At 33.4% G+C, this 23,764-nt stretch overlaps 1 protein-coding gene across 1 annotated transcript in view; it reads left to right on the top strand.

Moving 5' to 3' along the window:
* PXDNL (peroxidasin like) overlaps window positions 1–18,487 on the top strand; it is a 538,497-nt gene extending 520,010 nt beyond the window's left edge. Inside the window, exons 22-23 of the mRNA XM_031946417.1 lie at window positions 14,368–14,481; window positions 16,588–18,487. Of these exons, the coding sequence (XP_031802277.1) occupies window positions 14,368–14,481; window positions 16,588–16,719 (246 nt within the window). The 3' untranslated portion in view covers window positions 16,720–18,487. The remainder of the gene's footprint in view (window positions 1–14,367; window positions 14,482–16,587) is intronic.
* The last annotated feature ends 5,277 nt before the right edge of the window (window positions 18,488–23,764 follow it).

Consider the following 23,764-nt stretch of genomic DNA (forward strand, 5'->3'; position numbering starts at 1 on the left):
GGCAAATATTTATAAAGTTCACAGAAAAAAAAAAACCTTAGAAATTGCCTAATTCTACATCCTCATTTTATAAGCAAGAAAAATGCAGCCCAACAAAATTAGATGATTTTCACAATTGATTTGCAATGGTCTATTTCTCATTTTATCATTACATGCTGACTCCTAAATTTAAAATGGGCAGACAGTAACTTTGTATATTGGATGGTTTTTAAAAATTATTTACTGCCTATTTATATTGTTCATTTTTTGTTTTTACTTTATCATTCTTAAGTATGAAAAATATGCATCCTTGTAAACTAGAATGTTAGTCCTCTGTGATCTGCAAATATGTGATTATTGTAGATTCAGACCTGCCAGTTGAGTTTGGTATGATTTTTGAAGTTTGCTGTGTGAACAAACAGACACTCTTGATTTCATGTTTGTTGTAGAACCACAATGGTGGCTACAGTGAATTAAATCCATTGAAGCCTTGGATTTGATTAGGATTCATTTGAATAGTCCTAGCATCTGAAATATGTTTAATGAGTTAGAAAACCTTAGCTGTAGCAAATAAAAAAAAAAAGAGAGAGAGAATCATACCATATTAGTGTTTGGGTTAATTTTAGACTATTGGTTGGAAAAAAAAATTCAAACTTTTGGTTCATTTCTTTCTCTATCATGTCTTTTATAAGGCAATCTACGATTAATCTATAAAATATGTCCATGTTACATTGTAATGAAAATTCACATTTTCTTCCATTTTTTCATTCTTTTTAGGTGGTTTAACTGATTTTTGTGGTCTCACAAAGTCATTAGCTTTCATTTGGCATGTTCTACTTTTTAATGTGTGATTTTCTTCAGTTAGCTTTTGTATCTTGTTTTTCATTTGGTTAATTTTATTGTTTAAGGAGTTGGTTTCTTCAGACAATTTTTTCCTTCCTTTTTCAACTGTTGACTCTCTCATGCATACCTCTCATTTCCTTTCTCAATTTTTCTTTTACTGCTCTTATTTGCCTTTTAAAGTCTTTTATGAGAACTTCCAAAAAAGCCTCTTTGGGCTTGAGGCCAATTCATATCAATTTGGATATTTCCTCTGTGGCCATTCTGTCCTGGTATGAGTTTGTGTTTTGGTCTTCCCTGTCATTATAGTAGCTTACTATGGTAAAGGTTTTTTTTTTGTTTCTTGCTCATTTTCTTTCCTTTTCTTTTGTAATTTCTTCCTTTTTTTAATTTTATGGCTGAGCTCTGCTCCTGGGGTAAAGGGAATATTGTCCCAAACTTTTTGTGCAGCTCTGAGACTTGGCTTTGAGCACAGAGACACCTTGTTTTTACAGGAGGTAGCTTTGCCTGTTCTTTTCAGTGAACAGCCTGATTTCTGAGTGTTTGTCTTCTGAGCTCATTGATTTGCTCCTTTACATAGCCAGGACTTAGTGGCTGATTTGCTGTGATCAAGAGCCTCTCATCACCTTTCCTAGAGTTTATCTGACCTGGGTTGAATACCCTTTTCACTCCAGTGAGAATGACCTTTCTTGAGGTTTTTTCCATTCTATCTTGAGCTGGAGAATGGTTTCTGTCTGTCAGACTCTGTTCAGAGACCTGGTTTCATGTGGTTTTTGAGAGAAACTGGGATAGCTCAAGAAGCTTCCTGACTTTACTCTGACATCTTGGTTCCACCTTTCTTTTCTTATATCCACCCACAATTAAGAAATGGAAGAAAATGTGAAATACCCCATTGGAAGAACAGCCGACCTAGAAAATAGATCTAGAAGAGACAATTTTAAAATTATTGGCCTACTTCAAGGCCATTACCAAAAAAAAAAAATGGATAGTATTCTACAAGATATCATTAAGGAAAATTACTCCTATATTCTAGAAACAGAGAGTGAATACTCATTGAAAGAATCCATCAATCACTTTCAGAAAGGGATCTCACAAGAAAAACCCCAAGGGACATTGTTACAAAACTACAGTCTCAAGGAAAAAGGAAAAAATACTGCAAAATGCCAGACAAAAATAATTCAAATATCAAAGATCAACAGTCAGGATCCACTTTCTGGATCTGGCAGCTTCTACATTAAAGAATTGGAGGGCCAGGAATACCATATTTCAGAAAGCAAAGGACTTAGGGTTAAAACTAAGAATTAACTACCCAACAAGACTCAGTATCTTCTTTCAGAGGAGGTTGTGAAGTCCGGGCTAGCTCCCTGGAGGCCTCAGGATCAGTCAGAGTAATGATAAATTAAAGTCCTTGGTTTTTATTTAGGGGGAGAAATGAAGGAGACAGACAAACTGCCACGAGGCTCCTGGATTCTCGAGTCCAAAGTCACCAACTTCTCTCTTCCTCATCCTGCGGCAAAGTAAATCTCTGACCTCTGTCCCTCTTCCCTCTAATCCTTGCCTATGATTATCTTAAATCAAACATTCACCCCAAATCAATTGTGAGAATAGCCATTCATCCAAACATATGCTAATAGAGTCATTGTCTCACATCAAAGAGGTAATTAGACTTAAGAGCTTGATTGTCTGAATCAAGCACACTTTTTTCAGTTTCAGCCCTTTACATCAGATGATGGAGCTTCAATGAAGTAAGAGATTTTTAATCATTTCTACTGGAAAAAATAAAACAGAACTAAACAGAAAATTTAATCTACAAACACAGGACTCAAGAGAAGCATAGAAAAGTAAATAGGGGGAAAGCATATATTATTTGAAGTTTAAACTGTTTACCTCCCTAGATGAGGAAACAATATCTCTAACTCTTTTAAGAACTTTATCTGTCACTGAGGCAGACAGAAGGGGCCATCACATGGACTGAGGGTATGGTTGTGAATGGACTCTTATATGATGAGATTTAAGAAAAAAAATTAAGGGGTGAAAAAGGTTTGTACTAGAAAAAAGAGGAAAGGGAAGATATAATGGGATAATTAGTTTGCATGAAGAGATACAAAAGATTTATTATAATACAGAGAAAAAAGGAGAGGGGTGAGCATTGTCTGCTTGATCTCTTCTGCTTGGACTATAAGAGGGAGTAACTTAGTCATTCAATTGAGTATAGAAATTTATTTAACCTTAGAAAGAAGTAGGAGGAGAAAGAGGGGGGAAAAAGGGAGGGACAGGGTAGAAGGGAAGACAGAAACATGAGAGAAAAAAATAAGAGAGGGAAAAGGGGTGATAGAAGATTAGTTAATAGGTGGGATGGGTAAAAACCACTACTGAGATAAGGGGGGAGGGTGATGGGAAATAAGGTAGTGGGTGGGTGAATTAAAAAAAAAACAGGACTAAAAACACAGTGGAAAGAGAGAACAATACTATATACAGGGGAGAAATTAGGATGGAGGGAAATGCAGAACTGGTAATCATAATGGTGAATGTGAGTGGGATGAACTCCCCCATAAAACAGATGCAAATAGAAAGTGCATTAAAAAGCAGAATCTTAAAATATATTATTTACAAGAAACACTTTTGACACAGAGAGACAAATACAGAGTAAAGTTAAAAAGCTGGAACTGAATTTCTTATGTTTCAACTGAAGTAAAAAACAAATAAACAAACAAACAAACAAACCAGGGGTAACTATTCTGATCTTAGAAAAAGGAAAAGTAAAAATGGATTGCATTAAAAGAGATAAGGAAGTAAAGGGCATTTTGATAAAGGGTACCATAAATAATGAAGTAATAATGATATTACATATGTATACACCAAGTGGTATAGCAAGGAAATTCATAGAGAAGATTTTAAGCCAGTTACAGGAAGAAATAAACAGCAAAACTATTCAAGAGGGGCCTCAACCTTCCCTTCTCAGAATCAGGCAAATAAATCACCAATAAATAAGAAAGTAACTAGGGAGGTTAATAGGATCCTAGAAAACCTAGATGAGCTATACCTCTGGAGAAAACTGAATAGGGATAGAGTGGAATACATCTTTTTCTTGGCAGTATATGGCACCTACACAAAAAATCACAATCAAATAAAGATTATTATTGTATTACTGCATTCAGAAACAGAGAGTGAAATACTCATTGAAAGAATCCATCAATCACTTTCAGAAAGGTATCTCACAAGGAAAACCCCAAGGGACATTGCTACACAATTCTAAAACTATCATCTCAAGGAAAAAATACTGCAAAGTACAGTTTAATTTAACTTTAGAAATTTAACAATTTCTAATCAATCTAATTTCATAATCAAATGTAGAAGGGCAGAAATAGTAAATGCTTCCTTTTCAGACTACAATGCAATATATGTATATATGTTATATACATATGCAACATATATACATATATTGCATTACATACATATATATGTGTATGTATGTATATTTATTTATTTATTTAACAAGGGGCCAGGGAAAGAGACTGAAAACCAGTTAGAAATTAAATAATCCAATTATAAAAAAAAATGAGTGAGTCAAATAACAAATCACAGAAAGAATCCCTAATTTCATTCAAGAGAATGACAATAAAGAGATAACATATCAAAACATATGGGATGAAGTCAAAGCTGTTCTTAGGAGAAATTTTATATCTCTGAATAGCTAAATGAATAAAGTAGATAAAAAGGAAATCAGTGAATTAGACATGCAACTAAAAAAGCTAGAAAATGAACAAATTAACCCCCCCAATTAAATACCAAATTAGAAATTCTGAAACTCAAAAGAGATTAATAAAATAGAAATGAAGAAAATTTTTGAACTAATAAATAAAACTAAGAGTTGGTTTTATGAAAAAGATTTTGAAAATAGATAAATCTTTGGTTAATTTGGTCAGAAAAAGAAAAGAAAAAACCAAAATCATTAGCATCAAAATGAAAAGAGTAGATTTATCATGAATGAAAAAAAAAAAAGCAATTAAAGCAATAATCAAGATCTCTTTTGCCCAATTGCATGGCAGCAATCATGACTATTTGAATAGAATGAATCTAACTGAAATGGATGAATATTTTAATAAATAAAATTTCCCAGATTAATAGAAGAGAAAATAAATTAAATAGTCCCATTTTAGAAAAAGAAATTGAATAAGTAATTAATGAACTCCCCAAGAAAATAATTTCCAGGGTCAGATGGATTCACAAATGAATTCCACCAAAGATTTTTTAAAAAATATCTAGGTGTTTTTTTTTATTTTTTATTTATTATTATAGCTCTTTATTTACAAGATATATGCATAGGTAATTTTTCAGCATTGACAGTTGCAAATCCTTTTGTTCCAACTTTTTCCCTCCTTTCCCCCACCCCTTCCCTGAGATGGCAGGTTGACCAATACATGTTAAATATGTTAATGTATAAGTTAAATACAATATATGTATACACATCCAAACAGTTATTTTGCTGTATAAAAAGAGTCAGACTTTGAAATAATGTACAATTACCTTGTGAAAGAAATAAAAAATGCAGGTGGACAAAAATAGACGGATTGGGAATTCTATGTAGTGGTTCATAGTTATCTCCCAAAATTCTTTCCCTGCCACCAAACATTTAAAGAACAATTAATTCCAATATTCTTTAAACTATTGGAAAAATAGATAAAGAAGAAGTAATGCCAAATTCCTTCTATGGCACAAATGTGGCACTGATACCTAAAACAGGAAAAGCCAAAACAGAGAAAGAAAATTACAGATCAATCTCCCTAATGAATATTGATGCAAAAATTTTAAATAAAACATTAGCAAAGAGATTAATTTATCAGCAGGATAATATACTATGACCAAGTGGGATTTATACCAAGAATGAAGTGTTGGTTCAATATCAGAAAAATTATTATGATAATCAACCATATCAATATCAAAACTAACAGAAATCACATGATAATTTCAATAGATGCAGAAAAAACTTTTGACAAAATACAGCACCTATTCCTATTAAAAACACTATAGACCATAGGGATAAAGTGATTTTCCCTAAAATAATAAAATAATAAGTAGTATCTATCCAAAACTTAGAGCAAGCATTATTTGTAATGGAGAGAAGAAGATGGATGCATTCCCAATAAAATCAGAGGGAAACAAGGATACCCATTATCACCACTATTATTCAGCATTGTACTAGAAATATTAGCTTGACTGATAAGAAAAGAAAAGGGAATTAAAGTAATTAGAATAAGCAATGAGGAAATAAAACTATCACTCTTTGTAGATGGTATGATGATATACTTAGAGTATCCTAGAAAATCATCCAAAAATCTGCTGTAAACAATTCACACCTTTAGCAAAGTTGTAGGATGAAAAATAAACCCACACAAATCATCAGCATTTCTGTGTCTTACTGACAAAGCCCATCAGCAAGAGATAGAAAGAAAAATTCCATTTAAAATTATCATGGACAAAATAAAATATTTGGTGGCCAGCTTGCCAAGACAAAGCCAAGAACTATATGAACAGAATTATAAAATGCTTCTTATACAAATAAAGTCGTATCTAAACACTTGGAAAATATCAATTGTTCTTTGCTATGTCAAAATAATATAATAAAAAAATGACAATTTTGCCTAAATTAGTTTACTTGCCCTGTGCTCTACTGATCAAATTGCCAAAACTAGAAAAAATAGCAAAATTCATCTGCAAGATCCAGAATATCAAGGGAATTGATTTTAAAAATGATACAAAAGATAGTCACTAGCAGTACTAAAATTAAAACTATATTATAAAACAGTAGTCATCAAAACCATTTGGTACTGGCTAAGAAATAGAGTGGTGGATCAATGGAATAGATGAGATATACATGACACAATAATCAAAGCCTTTAGCAATCTAATATTTGATAAACCTTCATACTACAGCTTCTGTAATAGGAACTCACTATTTGACAAAAATTCCTGGGAAAACTAGAAAATAATATATCAGAAACTTAACATAGACCTACATGTCACACCCCATTCCAAAAGAAGGTTAAAATGGATACATTATTTTGGTCTAAAGGATGGTACCATAAACAAATTAGGAGAACAAGGGATAATTTACTTATCAGATCTGTTGAGAAGGAAGGAATTTATGATCAAAAAGTAGAGAATATTATGAAAGGCAAAATGGACATTTTGATTACATTAAATTTATAAGGTTTTGCACAAACAAAACCAACAGAAACAAGATTGAAAGGGAAGTACAAAGCAGGGAAAAAATTCTTTATAACCAGTATTTCTAATAAAGGAATCATTTCTAAAATATATACTGTATCAAATTTATAAGAATATAGGTCATTCCCCAATTGATAAATCAAAGGATATGAACAGACAATTTTCATATGATGAAATTAAAGTCTTTTATAGTTATGTGAAAAAATGCTCTAAATCACCATTGATTAGATAAATGCAAATTAAAGCAATTCTGAGTACCACTGCACACCTCTCAGTTTGGCTGAGATGACAGGAAAAGATAATGATAAACAGGGGATGTGGGAAAATTGGAACACTAATACATTATTGGTAGAATTATAAAATGATCCAACCATTCTGTAGAGCAAAGAATTGGAAAATGAGTAAATGACCATCACTTGGGAAATGGCTAAACATGTTGTGATATATAAAGGTAATGAAATATTATTGTTCTATAAAAAGTCATGAACAAGCTGATTTTAAAAAGATCTGGAAAGATTTACTTGATCTGATGCTGAGTGAAACAAGCAGAATCAGGAATACATTGTACACAATAACTGCAAGAATATGTGATGATCAACTATGAAAGGCTTGATTCTTCTCAGTAATTCAGTGATCCAAAGCAATTCCAATAGATTCTGGACAGAAAATGCCATCCTGTATCCAGAAAAACAACTAAGGAGATTGAATATAAATCAACTCAAGCTAAGATCACTTCTTCTTTCTTTCTTTCTTTTTTTTTTTAATCTCTCCCATGGTTTTTCCTTTTTGCTCTGATTTTTGTCTCCCAACATGATTCATAAAAAAAGGTATATTAAAAATAAATAAAAAAAAATAATTCACAAATTAAGACAACTCAAAAGCTACAGTATGATGGAAGAACTCTCTTTTTGCCACTTGGCATATCTTATACTTTCTGATAAAGGAAATAAGCATTTAAAGGAGATACTAAACCCTTTATAAGTATTTCATTACACACACACACACACACATACACACACACACACACACACACACACACATTTGCAGTGAAATGGAAATACCACATTATTAGAAACTGGAAAACTAGAACTGAGAATGGTAAGGCCATGGCCTTAGGAAACATGTTGAAAATGATAATAGGGCCATTTCACTATTAGTTATTGTTATAATTTTAACATGGCCTTTAGGACCAAGTCATTGGAATATTTCAAGTTTATGGCAGTACACAAGATTGGGACACTTCTCTTCCATGTCATTTTTGTTTGTGTCTATGTTTCTGCACAGAATGTCCATGTCATATATGTGTGTAAACTAGGTTTTGGAAAGAGTCATAGGCAACTAGCCAGAAAAAAAACCTCTGTGTTGTAGTTTGTATGCTGAAAAATTTCCTGAAAAAAAGGTCTATTTTTCACCTCTGGCCAAAGGTGAAAAAATGCATAGAAAAAGTGATTAGAAAATAAAATTAAAATAATATGTTACAGATTCTCAAAAGTTTTCATGAGCAAAATGCCTTACTAAAAGTCTCAGAATTTTGAGAAAATTGATTATGGAGTTTGGAAATTAGTCAAAACCAATAAGTAGGAAAATAGCAGTTTTTACTAACTTTTCTTTGAATTTTATCTTGTCTGGAGTAATCTCTCACTCCAGGTGGGAGTGAGATTCTGGAGGGATTGCTGATAGGATTATTGTCATCCTTATCATTATTTCTTAACCTCTCATATGTTAAAGTATTGTAAAAAATTTAGGAAAGCCTTGATAGAGGTAAACTCAAAACCTTCCAAAAAATTTCTGCCCAACCAAACTTGGAGGAATGTAGGTGGGGGTCAAGCTCCACCATTTTCAGAATCCTGTCTCCAGCCATCCCAGCTTCATCAGCTTCTGTCTAGCAATTGTTTGAGAAGAATCTGGATGTCCCTGGCAGCACTCAGCATGGCAGCGTGGAGTGTGTAAGACATTCAACATCTTATTATTTTTTTTTGGTAAAATTACCATTCTTTATTTCGATTACAAAAATGGACTAGCAATCCATTTGCTAGTCCACAGGGAAAGATAATGCGGAATGTTGGAGGGGATGTGGGAAAATAGGGACACTGATACATTGCTGGTGGAATTGTGAATACATCCAGCCATTCTGAAGAGCAATTTGGAACTATGCTCAAAAAGCTATCAAACTGCATACCCTTTGATCCAGCAGTGACTATTGGACTTATATCCCAAAGAGATTTTAAAGAAGAGAAAGGGACCTGTATGTGCAAGAATGTTTGTGGCAGCCCTCTTTGTGGTGGCCAGAAGCTAGAAACTGAGTGGATGCCCATCAATTGGAGAATGGCTGAATAAATTGTGGTATATGAATATTATAGAATATTATTGTTTGGTAAGAAATGACCAACAAGATGATTTCAGAAAGTCCTGGAGAGACTTACATGAACTGATGCTGAGTGAAACGAGCAGGGCCAGGAGATCATTATATACTTCAACAATAATACTATATGATGATCAATTCTGGTGGACCTGGCCATCTTTAGCAATGAGATGATCCAAATCAGCTCCAATAGAGCAGTAATGAATTGAACCAGCTACACCCAGCGAAAGAACTCTGGGAGATGACTATGAACCACTACATAGAATTCCCAATTCCACTATTTTTGTCTGCCTGCATTTTTGATTTCCTTCACAGGCTAATTGTACACTATTTCAAAGTCTGATTCTTTTTGTACAGCAAAATAACTGTTTGGACATGTATACTTATATTGTATTTAATTTATATTTTAACATATTTAACATGTATTGGTCAATACTTTTCAAAAATACTATTATAGCAAGTGCAGTACAACTGGTTGTGAATTTGTTTTAATTTAGGTGAAGGGCAAAATGTTTTTTCCCCTAGAAAATCAGATTAACCTCAACTAAGAGGAGAAAAAATTAAACAATACTTCATCATTAAAATAAAATACATTGATGAATGAATAATGAGATGTTTAGAAAACAAAAATAAATGAAGAAGGATTACAGATTAAATGGAAAATCAAAACTCATAGACAAACTTTGCCTATGTAATTACATATCTCAACACCTTTAAAATTTTTCCTTTCATTTTATGTCACAGTTACATTTTCAATTTTTCCAATGTTGTATTTTTCCTTAAAGAGTTAATATTTCAATGCCTTTCTAAAGTATAATCTAGCAGATAATGTATAAAAATCTGGGAGCTGAGTAGAGTATGATTGCTGAAGCAGCCATTCTCTCCTGCTCCTGTGCAATCTGCTATTTTCCTCTAAACCCCACTATTTTAGTTTTGACCTTGCATAGCATGTCACCATGGATGCTCTAATGGAGTCTATTCTCTTCACAATGAAATTGTGCTTGCACTGAGTTTAAAATGTCACCTGTGCAGAGGATTCCTGGTAATTTATTTGTGGAGAAGAATGCCCTGTCTTGGAAAAGTTTTTTTTTTTTTTTTTTTTGAGGGGGGGAATAAAAGAATTTTTTCTCTTAAAAAAACTTCACTAAAACCTCTTCTGATGCCCTATCATGATATGAAGGAGTCTTTGGTTTCTGGAATGGTATGATATACCAGTGAAATGAAGATTCTGATATACCTTGTAAGGTTGGAAATGCTTTGAATACTGTGAAGGACAAAATAGCTGTCCTTTGAGAAAAAACATATCTAAGTTTTAGACTTACCACTCAATTGGCTGCTGAATAATGAATGCACTGCCAGTTTCTGTGTACACTATTCACTAAAGTGTAGCAGGATCAAAAGGGGTGAGATTATTATCTCCATCAACAACAACAAAAATGGATCTTCAGAATATTGAAGGCCAAAGTAATCACTGGACTACTGGCGATAATATTTTGATTTAACAGAATCACAGAATTTGCAGGTTGGAAACAGGGCTTCTTAATTTATTGTCTGAGACTTACTTTAAAAATGAACATATATTTTTATAATAATATTTTAATATAATTAATTTACTTTGTAGAACATCCTTCCCTTCCTTTCCCTTCCCTTCCCTTCCCTTTCCTTCCCGTCCCGTCCCTTCCCGTCCAGGACAATAGACAACTTTTCATATATTCTAAGACTGCATGCTTTTGAAGCATATAGAACTTTTTCAAATGTAATCTGCACACCTGCACCAGGAAGTACTTATGAAATTCGTTGTAGTTTTTTTTTTTTTTTGTTTGTTTGTTTTTAACAGTTGTTCCATTACTTTATTCCTCAATGAAAGTTCTATTCTAATTCTTCATCCTGGCATGAAAAACTAGATCAAAAGCTACATTAGCCTTCTAAAGGTCTATTGAGCTGGAATATCTTCCAGTAAGTCCAGGTTAAGGGATGGATGATGTCTTGTGAGGACACTCTCTCCTTTCTCCCCTCTCCTTCCCCCCTCCCCCCGACTATATCTAGAAAGGATCATACAAAAAGGAGACAGGCCAGATGATAAAATGTTCTTTGAACAGTAATACAAGGAAAGGAGTGATTACAATCAGGGCAGGGAGAGAATGAAATCATGGATCTTTTGAAGTATTGAATAAGGAATTCTTTTTTAACTCTTAGATTAGTGAAGACAGATTGAGTTTAGTTTAGGGGATTTGGTATCAGAAAGTCATGGAATTAGAACTTAAAGGTCTCTTGGAGCTTCCAATATTCTCATTTTACTTTGGAGCTTAAGTAGCTTGACTCAGGTCACACAAGTAGTAAATAACAGCTGGGGTGTGAACCCAGGTTCTCTGACCTCTAATACCAATATTCTTGTCCCTGCACTTTGCTGTTTCCAGTAACAGCACACCTATACAGACTTTATCATATACTTTCAAAGGGGGTGGGGATTAGTTGGAATTTGAATAAATCCAGAAGTCTGAGATGAGCAGAAAGACCCTTCCAGGGATTGATGGAGCACCCTCCCCAGACATCTCAACTGGGGAAAGAACTTAGGTTTCCAGGTATTACAGCAATCTTCCCCTCCTGTAGGTTTCCTTTAGGATGTCCATAGGTCCTGGGACTTAGCACCAGTGAAAAATGAAGTCCAAATTTTTCCTCTATATTATGGCTTTTTCTATTCTGGCTCCTGAGTATGATACTAGAAGTAGGTACTAGGAACTCAGGGGTAATCAAGTAGCTGCTTCACTGCTCTAATAAACTTCTGTACTCCACAATACACCTATGGAAATATACTTTGCTGTAACTGGCCTACATTTTCTTTGCTGCCATATGTTTCCTTTCCATGATCATCCAAGCCATTGCTGCTTTTTCCATAAGTGTAACAATTTTTTAGACCACTAGGGCCAATATGCCTTAGGACTAATTGATACATTTCTAACTTTGTTGTCAGAGACATTTAATAGAATGTTTCTTGGAAAAACCCACCTTTTTTTTTCAATAAAATACTTTTACAAGGTAGTAAATGAATAGAGAAGCAGCTGAGTTGCTCCGTGGATAAAATTCTAGGTCTAGAGTCAGGAAAACCTTGGTTCAAATCTCATTTCAGAATCTTAGTAGCTGTGTGACCATGCCCCTTAAACTTAGTTTGTCTTTATCTACTAGAGCAGGAAATGGCAAAGCATTTCAGTATCTTTGCCAAAAAAAACCCCAAAAAACAAACAAACAAAAAAAACAACACTTGGATAGTACTGGCATGTTATGATCCACAGGTCACAAAGAGTCAGATGTTACTAAATAACTAAATGACAAATGGATCTAATAATATTTTTAAAATATGAAAATAATATTGTAATGGTATGATTTAATCAATTGACTATAATCTGTACCAAGGTTAAAAAGCTGAGAGTACAGAACCTTCTTTCTTCCATCCCATTTTTCTAATCTTATTGGAAAGTACCATGTTCATGAAGCCCACATGTTAGTTCATAAAGGGACCATTTTAAAGGAGCTTTTGAGGAACCTCTTAATCTGCTTCTCAGTTTCATTCACTTCTTAGCAACAGAGTTCAGGCTCTCACATAGTCAGGTCTGCATGTTCTTTTGTCTTTTGGGCAGAGGGAAAACACTGGTTCCCTTTGCTTTTTTTTAATACACTTTTGAATTTCCATCATCTTCTTCTCACTGGCCCTAGGTTATGAAAATTGTTTCCATCCTCACACATACCTTTATGTTTCTATAACCATAAAAAGGGAGCGCAACAAAACTGGAAGCCAATGTAAGCTTGTATCCATGGCAAAAATCTGAACACTCAGGTTTTTAATCTATTTGCATGTTACAAATAATTGTTAGACTAAAGTATTACATTAAAATAATTATTTTTCATAGTTTAAAAATATTGCTGGATTAATTTACCATCTTGTAAAAATATCAAATAGTTTTATTGACAGAAAAGTGTTTTTTCCCCCCAAGGTCCAATCTGTTAACTTTGCATAAGTTCTAGATGCCAGCTTGACTGTGTGAGACTTTTAACTCTAAGCCATTTGTAAAAGATGCAGTTAAAGGTGTTTTTAACCATCAAATATAGCTACCTTTTTAAGAAAATTAGATTTTTCGAGAATTCAAAGTTTGGTCAGGTGTTCTGTAGGGCAATTGAAGACCTTAGCTTAAAAAGGCCAAGGTCTCCCATTTCATCCAGGGCCATCTCCAGTCATCTTGATCTACATCTTAACACTGGACCCAGATGTCTCTGAAGGGGAAAATGAGGCAAGTGCCTTTGCACAGCCTTCCCTCCCTTAAATCCAATTCACTTGCATGTCATGCAAGTCACCTCCCTGATATCTGGTCTTCTTTGAGAATTAAGGAGAAACAATAACCCAATAACAACATCATTTGTCATATTTTTGAAGTTATGGAATATGGAACAACATCTTGTGAGAAATCCCTTATAAACTTTTATTGTATGTATTTCAATAATGTTTCTTTTTCATTTCTTTTGTTATTGTTTTTATTGTTGGTCTGAACCAATATTTGGTTGTCTATTACTACCACCACCACCACCACTACCACCACCACCACCACACCACTACCATTATTGCTGCTGCTGCTACTGCTATTAACACCATAAAAGGACAGGATTGTGACCTACTATTTCACTGCTACTTTTTTATAAATCTGGGATCTTTAGGTTTTAGATGAACTCTTTTCTCTTACACAGATAAATAGAACATTTGGGCTTCTGTTTAGGAATATCAATATTGGAAGATTCTGGTTCAACTTTGGAATAAAAGTATTAAAGAAAAATGAGATGTAGCTTTGAAGTTTCCAATGCCTCCTAGGCTTGTGCTTATAGGGTGTAGTATTTCATTAAACCATGATATTCATCGGCTTAATTTTTCTCTACTCCAATTTTTGCCTCCTTTCTTTCCACCTCCTTATTCAGATAAACAAGCTGGAGGCTCGCCTGAGGCAGGAGGGATGCATGGATGATAACAGAATTCATCGAAGGGACAATGAGCACTGGATGAAAGAAGACTGCATTAGCTGTATCTGTAAGGTACATTTGGTTCTATGCTCTTTTATCATCCTCCCTCTATTTTCCCTTTGGTTTCCTGTCTGTTGAAACACTATGATAATTTTTTCTTGAAACGCTGTGCCTTTTAAAGAAAATTATAGGATACTTTTGAAGGTCAGTATAAGTGTGCAGTGATCAATGACTTTTCTATTATTACAGTGAGCCAAAAAGACAAGTGTTCAGTGCTAAAGGCCAAGATTATTCTTTGCATTTACTGTCTACTGTCCAGTTATTTTTTCTCTCTGAAATGTCTGAGCTTTACTCTTCATGTAGACTCTGTTTTTGGATGATGGGAAAGTTAATTTCAGGATCTTGGAAACTTTGATTATGATAGAGTGTCCTAATTGGCATCATAGACCTACTACTTTAAATCCTTCTCCTTTTCATTTTCCTTCCTTTTCTCACTCTTCTTTTGCCTCATCCTCTCTATTCCTCTCCCTCTCATCTATTTCATGCTGTGTTCTGAACACATGATTTGTATTATGAAGTTTAGTTAAGCTCTATCATGGGAGAGAAATCAATTTATTCTTTATGGCTAGAGTTGCTTTCTTTCTGTTCCCATTAATCATCTTCATTCCTTTTCTTGTTGTACTAATAATTTTAATTTTGTACTTTGGAAAAACTACAGATTCTGCTTACAGTTAAATTATTTAATCTCTTTATTTAGTAGACATGTGAAAGGAGGAAATAATGGAGTCAACACTTAAACAAATTTAGGGTCATTAGATACATTGCTTTTAAAGTGAAAGCATATCACAGTGATTATTTAATCAAATCTATTTCCAAACTCTGATTCAATTAATAATTTCTGAGTAGATTTTTTTCATAGATCCTGACTGAGATGAAAGCTATCAAGGGACAAATAATTCAAATTGAACACAAGAATATTCTGCAGAAAAGCACAGTGTCAAAATTTGTGATGATAGGGGCTTCTATAATACAAGAAGAGAAAGTATTAGGATACAAATAGTGTATTATGCAATTGTTAGGCTTCAACAATGAATTTGATTTTCTTAAAACTGTGTGTTTGCAAGGACTGTATCTTGCATGATTACTTTCAACATTAGAGTAGCCTCCCTTCAAATGACAATGACAACTTCTCTACTTGTCAGTCTTCGGAGACATTTGGCTAAATTGCTTTAAAGTCAATAAAATAAAATACTTGTGTAACTATGCTGGTGGTGAGAATTTGATCCCCATTAATGTTTAAGTGCTAGTCCTGTGACTGATCTACCCCCCAAAAAAGTCTTACCCTGAGGAGCTTCAAGCCAGAGGAATTGCAAAAAAAGTCATTCCGCGCATATGTTTAGAGGACTGAAATTTTCCCTATCAATATACCTCTTTCACTCAGGACACTGAGTGTCCTGACACTCTAACAGTGTTCCACATAAATTTTACTTGTTCCTCCATTGTACTGTTTCCTTCCTGCCCTAGATAGTGAGGTTGCATATTGAGTCAGGAAAAACTGACTTTAGATATTTAAATAGCTGTATCATTTTAGGAGAACCAGTTAAAATTCTCAACTTCCGTTTACATCTCTGAAAATGTGGATAATAGTAAAGTGAAGTCAAGTGAGATAATTTCTGTAAAACATTTTGTAACTCTTAAAGCATTATAGAAATGTTTTCTACTATTAATTATCATCATTATTATTACCCTTACTTATAATTTTATGGGCAGGTAGTAGAAGCAATTTACTTTTGATATGTATTCACATCTACATTTACTTGAAAAATTTGTGATCGTTAGAAATTTTTCTATGTTGATTAATTGTTGGTTAATTGATTTTCTTTCTGGAAGTACCTCTTTTTGATGACAGTTGCCAAATTTCTATTTAATAATTCATAATATATAGTTTGTCCACTGGGCTCCAAAGGGTTGATAAAATTACTGTGACAAAGTTACTGTTTTACATGTAAGATTACATCTTAATTTATTTTGATTGAAGCTGCAGTGGATAAGGAGGGAGAGGGAAATTAGATAGTTCTTGAAAATACTTATTTTATATGTCAAAAGAAGAATTTATCTAATTTTTTTGTGTTTTTATGTTGTGGAACATAGAACTAATATTTAAATATTACCTTTCAGAATGGTCAGGTGACATGTACTGTTGAGACTTGCCAACCAGCAGAGTGCCTCAACCCACAAATGGTGAAAGGAGTGTGCTGCTCTCTCTGCATTGACAATGAAAAACCAGATGATTTCCCAGGGGAACTTTAACAAACATCTCCTTTTACTGGTGCTCATAAAAGGAGGACTTGTCATTTATTTCTGAGCCATGGGATGACAACTTATGCTCACATTTTGACATGAAAATGCATGCTGATTTTAATAATACAGACTAATTTAAGCCTTAAAATACACTGAACATATTTTATCAGTTCCCTAACTTTGCCTGAAAAATGCAAAAGTAAATAAGGTCATAAAAACTGTATTTAAAAACCTTCATAATACAGTTAAATGTTCCCTAAACTGTGATTACAAGTCACTATTCTCAAAATCTTAAATGGATGATCCTATATTCTTTTCATTTATCAGATTTAAAGTCAAAAGAATTCTTTTTTTCTTAAACTTGTTATGAGTGAAGATATCTGATTTTTAAAGTTTAGATACATGTGGTCTCAGTGAGATTGAAAGCCTAATCTGATGTGTTTCCTACTTATTGCAATTAGTGTTATGATCATTTGGACATGATCTACAATATGACTTAGTTTCTCCTCAAAATTCCAAATTTCCTGGTAGATAGCAGTAGCTCAAGAGTCTTATTAGATGAATCTAAAAGATTTTGAGTGAAGTCCATGGAAGTTCATATCTCAAAAGCTCAATGTATTTAGATGGAAAAAAAATAGCTCTTTATTTTCGCTAACTTCTGATTTGAAATATTTTATTTCCTTCATTTATAAAAAATAGCATATTATAATTTTAGACAATAATTCATTATTTAGAGAGGGGGTTTATTTACTTCATTAGACTACCACAAGGGTCTATGATACCAAAAGGCTAAAAACCCCTGTTTTGGACTTATATTCTGTTATTTCTTTAGTTTGTAAATCTTTAGATATTGACAACCCAATAAAAGAATTAGATTCTTTCAAAATAATGCAACGAATGCTAAACAACACATTAAGAATTTGAGTACCTATTCTGGGCAAGGCACCGTTATAAAGTGGTTTGAATGAGGCTATGAAGATGAATAAAATATGAATAATGGAGAGCCAAATAATTACAGTCACCATTAGGTCCAACCCTTTATTTTACAGATTAGCAAACTGAGGTACAGGGAAGTTAAGTGATTTGTCCAAAGTCCCAAAGGTAGTGATCATCATAGCTAAGGTTTGAACATAGAGATCTTCTCTCTCCAGATCAGTATCCTTTCTGATATATATATATATATATATATATATATATATATATATATGTGTGTGTGTGTGTGTGTGTGTGTGTGTGTGTGTGTGTGTGTGTTTATATAGCTATATCCCCTTTGGAAGGAGACTGAATGGAGACTAAATTATAATTTCATTTATATGGGGAAATTCTAGTTAAGGAAACTTCCTTTATAAATGGAAGCTGACACATTCTTGGTAATTTATGATCTTAGAGCTGCCTATGGTACTAAGAAGCTCAATAACTCACCCAGGATCATATAGGCAATATGTGTCAAAGCCTGGACTTGAACTAAGTCTTCCTGGTTGGAAGGTCATCTTTATATCCACTATGCCATGCTGTCTCACGAAGCAATTGTTATGTGAATCCAGAGAAGAAAGAATTTTCTACCAACTAGATGAAATTAAAAAAAAAAATTCATGGAGAAGTAGCATTTAAGTTGGGCCTTAAATTATAAGATAAAATTTTTTAAAAAGCAAGAATAGTGAAGCAGAAAGAACAATCTTGAACAAAGGTACACAAAGGAAAGGGAAAAGGAATTTTGTATTAACAACTTTCAGGGAGCTAGATAATTGTGTATTTCTCAGGAAAAAAAAAAAAAAAACAACACTGAATAATCCCAAGAAATGAGAGTTCTAAAAGAACTTCCTTCATTTCATTTGCAAAGCCATATAGGTATTTCTGAGGAATTTAAGGTTTCTAAATGCACATGTGCCTTGCTGTTATTTTTTTAAAAATCTACTATTTCAGCAGTTAATCTATAAATAATGACTTGTCTTAAAAACAATTCTTTATTTTATAAAAGGAGTCGTGAGAGTCTTCTTTTAATAAGGAGCTCTATTAGTATATTTATAATAGGATTTGATTTACAAAACTTGAATTTCATCCAACCTTTTCAACAATGTAAAAAACCCCACAAATTCATGTATATTGTAAATAGTGTAGTACATGAGCTGAGCGCCATTAATGTAGCAGAATAGCATTTTCTTGTGTGAAGAAGGAAAACTTTAAAATAAATTATTTTGGATTGATCATTGAATATAAACTTTCCATGTTATAGTTCCATACCAGGCATAAAGAATACTCAGGGAAATAGGTCAACTTCTTTTCATTTTAATAAAATCCAGGACATACTTTCAAAATGTTATCATCATTATCCATAAATATTTAAAAACAAATGTGAGATTATGTATTTTAAGCAAACATTCTCATGGATTTAATATTACGAATACATGAAATGGTATGTGGAAGATCAGAAAAATATCTTTTCATTCCTAAGATGGTTAAGCCTTTCCCCTCACTCTTCCAATTAAAATATAAGTTGCCACTTTTTGTTTGGAAAGTCATTCATATATAGAGATCCTCCAAATGTTACTTATAGAAACCTGACTTGCTTAAAAACTAAAATTATTTCATTTATATAATAAACAAGGATTTTTATTCCTTCTCTTTATATCTCACATACCAAAATGCTAAAGTTTGATGATAACTTTCAACTCACAGAATGGAAACCTACCATAATAATCTAAATATGTTATGACTATATTGTTAAGATAGTTTCCTGTTTCCCCCCCAAACTCTCTAAGCCAGTTCTTTGCAAGCTTAATACAAACCCATTATTTTCAAAACTAGACCAAAAACACAGAAAATACAAGTGATGAAGGAATTTTGTGGAACATCTAGTTGGAATCCTTTGTTTGATTGATGAGAAAACTTATGCCCAGAGAAAAGTACTTTTCTCTTGTATCACATAATGAATTAATAGAGGTATAGGACCAGCTTCCCCAATATTTCAAAGTGGGTCTACTTAGGCTCATAGTCTTATTTTCTGTAATCATATTAATTCTTTGGCTTATGTTACCACTGAGATTAACTAATTCTCCAATTGTTAATTGGATTGCGAAAATGATCCCAACAACTAGGTTATGAAATAACCATTTTAATAATTGAATTGGTTGCCTTGATTTAATTTGTCAATCGTCTGGAAATTATCTATTATAATAATTTGCAAGACCCTCATTTAGTTGAACTATGTAGACAAGATCATAGTATGAATAGATTGAATGAATATTTTATGTTTTTATGACTGCATTGAATTACTATGAAAATTGATATTTTAATGGCTTAAATACTTTAAATACTGAAAAAGTGATTAGTCTAATATATCAACATATTGAGTTAGCATGTTGAGTTAAGTAATAGTTATTTAAAAGGGAATTTTATGCTTTTCTGTGGATATCTACTGATCTTTAGTAAAAGGATCATCCTAAACATAGATTGTGATTTTTTTGGTTTCATTTTGTTTTTATTAGCAGGTGAGACTCCTGCTTTTTTCCAACTTAATGATCCTTTTATGCCATTACAATTATTCTTCTGTGTTTTATTCAGATCTTTTGGGGTCTTTTCCAAGGTGCATAGAGGTCAAGGGCCCAGATAAAGGTGCAACTACTGGCCATTCTCTTGAAATGAACAACCTAAACCCACTTTGACACTGACAGAAAAATGTTTAAAGGGACTTAGGAAAATCAGAGGTAGTAGCTGTGTAGAATCTGCTAGTTTCAGGCAAGTGATTCTCTCTTGAATTGAACATAAATCTAAAGTTCCATGTGATTTGTAATTTGCATGGAGAATATAGCATATTATATTATATTATAGCATACAACATTTCCTTTGAAAAGAATAACTTGCATATATACAAAAAGCCTCTAATAGTGTCTGGGAAACATTCTTTATATTTTTCCTTCCTTCCTTCCTTCCTTACTTCCTTCCTTCCTTCCTTCCTTCCTTCCTCCCTCTCTTCCTTCCTTCCTTCCTTCCTTCTTTCCTTTCTTCCTTCTTTCCTTCCTTCCTTCTTTTCTCCCTCTCTCCCTCTCTCCCTCCCTCCCTCTCTTCTTCCCTTCCTTCCTTCCTTCCTTCCTTCCTTCCTTCCTTCCTTCCCTCCTTCCTTCTTCCCTTCCTTCCTTCTTTCCTTCCTTCCTTCTTTCCTTCCTTCCTTATTTCCTTTCTTCCTTCTTTTCTCCCTCTCTCCCTCTCTCCCTCCCTTCCTTCCTTCTTTCCTTCCTCCCTTCCTTCCTTTCTCCCTCTCTCCCTCCCTTCCTTCCTCCCTCCCTCCTTCCCTCTTCCTTCCTTCCCTCCCTTCTTTCCTTCCTTCCTTCCTCCCTCCCTCCCTTCCTTTCTCCCTCCCTCCCTCCCTCTCTCCTTCCTTCCTTCCCTCCCTTTTTTCCTTCCTTCCTTCCTCCCTCCCTCCCTTCCTTCCTTCCCTCCTTTCTTTCCTTCTTTCCTTCCTCCCTCCCTCCCTTCTTTCCTCCCTCCCTCCCTCCCTTCCCCTTCCTTCCTTCCTTCCTTCTTCCATTCCAGTGTTTCTGGGGACAAGATTATAGGGGAAATTATTTGATTTTGTGATGTGGATTTTTTTTTTATTCGATTGTGATGTTATTTGTTAGTTCATATTGATTTAATTTTAAAGTTCACTGTTAAGTTTGAATGACCTAAAGTTATTGCAAATAACTACAGATTCATGTTACATTTTATTAAATATTTTAATAAAATATATGTTATTCATTAGTATATTAAACTGATTTCTTATTTAGTTTATACAGAAATCAATTTAAATATTATGGAAAAGTGTTTATTAAAAAAATCATATTTAGCTCTGGTTCCTTAAAGACAATTTCAATAAAGAATCTTTGTGTAAATTTAAAAGAAATTTCTATATTATGCCTATTCAAAGTTAGAGACGATGCCTAAATATAAGTGGTGCTAAAGTTGTGCCCCAAATACAACTTCATGTGATATAATTCTTTGCTTTGTGGAAGATGATTTGTTGCCTTTTATTTCAAGCATTGGGTATAAATTAATGTCTCATTATACTTTTCCAAAGAGGATATTGAGACTCTATAATGTTGTCACAGATTATAAATTATTTAAAAAATAATACATAGGATGACTGGATAATTGTGTTTTGATGAGATTATTTGAGATGTCAGCTACTTATATTTTCTAAGGTAAAATTTCAAAAATTTTAAGGAAGTTATCTGATATTATAAAAAATAAAATAATGAAATAAAATAACTTATGAAAAATATTTAATATGGCAAGAATGATTTTAGACAATTTTACATTGATAACACATTTTAAAAATATTTTATTTATACAATTTCATCTTCATATAGAGCAGTATGGGAAAAAAAAAGTCTGTCTCCTAACTTTTTATTGTTAATGTTGTTATTGTTGGGAGACCTCTGATTTCATGGGATAGTCAGGAGGCACAATGGATAGATTGCCAAATCTGGAATCAGGAATACTTGTCTTCATGAGTTCAAACCTAAACTAGTAGTGTCACCTACTTAACTTTGTTTGCCTCAATTCTTCATCCATAAAATGAGAAAGGAATAGTTGACCACTCCAGGATCTTTGCCCCAAAAAAACCCCAAATAAGAGTCACAGAGAATTGCATGTAACTCAGAAATGACTGAACAACAAACTTTGACTTCATTTGGAAAACTTTTCTGGCAACTGTTCTATAGTTTCCAAGCTGAAATAATTACTTGGAACACTAAAAAATTAAGTGATTTGCCAAAGGTCACAAAACCATTATGTGTCAGAGATTTGTCTGATTCAGAGGCTGCCCCTCCCAAATTGTCAAGAATAAATTCGGAATGACAGGCTTGTAGAATGGACATGAAAAAATACAATTCTAGGTTTTAAGAATTTAATGTTCAATAACGGTTTGGACATGTATATTTATTTTGTATTTAATTTATACTTTAATATATTTAACATGTTTTGGTCATCTTGCCATCTAGGGGAGGGGGTGGAGGGAAGGAGGGGAAAAATTGGAACAAAAGCTTTGGCAATTGTCAATCTGTAAAATTACCCATGCATATAACTTGTAAATAAAAAGCTATTAAAATTTTTAAAAAAAGAATTTAATGTTCAGGGGGGAAAATGAGAAAACTAAGATGACATATATAGTTTTTAAGGAAGATTTATATTTGAGTTGACTTAGAAAATGTGAGTTCTCTGCTTTCCAGATGCATTGATGTTGGCTTGAAGGGGAAAGAGAAGAATAGATTTGTGAAGAATCTGGAAATTTTAAAGACATTGTGGATTAGGAAGTGACATTATATATATATCCTCCACACACAGTTGGCTTGACCATTTCATTTTCTGAGAGTGCTTACAAAACAATGTCTATCCATATACTGATTTGGGAAACTGAGGAATGTTTAGCTATTGTCCCAGTCACTAATATAGGTAGACAATGTGTGATCTATGACCCAGGAGAAGGAGTAGCATCAGTTTTACTGATTCACACTCCTGAAATACAATTTGGTCATATTTATCCAGATTTTAACTCCCAGAAACAGAATCCAGGAATATTTTAGGCTGCAGCTGTTACAGCTGACGGATCTATGCTCACTATCTATGTAAATGGCATACCATTAAAAGGGTTGATAGACATGGTGCAGTTCGTCAGTCATTAGAGGTGCTGTTGGCCCAGTCATTGGCCAAAGATTAAGGCAGACACCTATACGTCTGGCATAAGAGGAACAATAGTAGTTAAAATCAGTGCTACCTCTTTGAGCTGGAAATTTGAAGGCAAGACAGTTTTTAACTTCTTTTGTAGTTGAAAAAATCCCCATCAATCTGTAAGGAAGAGACATCTTACAAAGTAAAAAAATTCAGGCTTTATTAGATATAGTACAGGAGCAACTTGACTAAGGACATTTACAACCTTTTCTAAGTCCTTGGAATTCCCCTGTATTTGCCATAAAAAAAAATCTGGAAAATGGAGGATGATGACTGATTTGAGAAAAGTAAATGAACAGATGAAGACAATGGGAGCTCTTCAGTTTGGGCTTCCATCTCCTACTCAATT

Source organism: Sarcophilus harrisii, chromosome 1, assembly GCF_902635505.1.
Source record: "Sarcophilus harrisii chromosome 1, mSarHar1.11, whole genome shotgun sequence".
Taxonomy (NCBI): domain Eukaryota; kingdom Metazoa; phylum Chordata; class Mammalia; order Dasyuromorphia; family Dasyuridae; genus Sarcophilus; species Sarcophilus harrisii.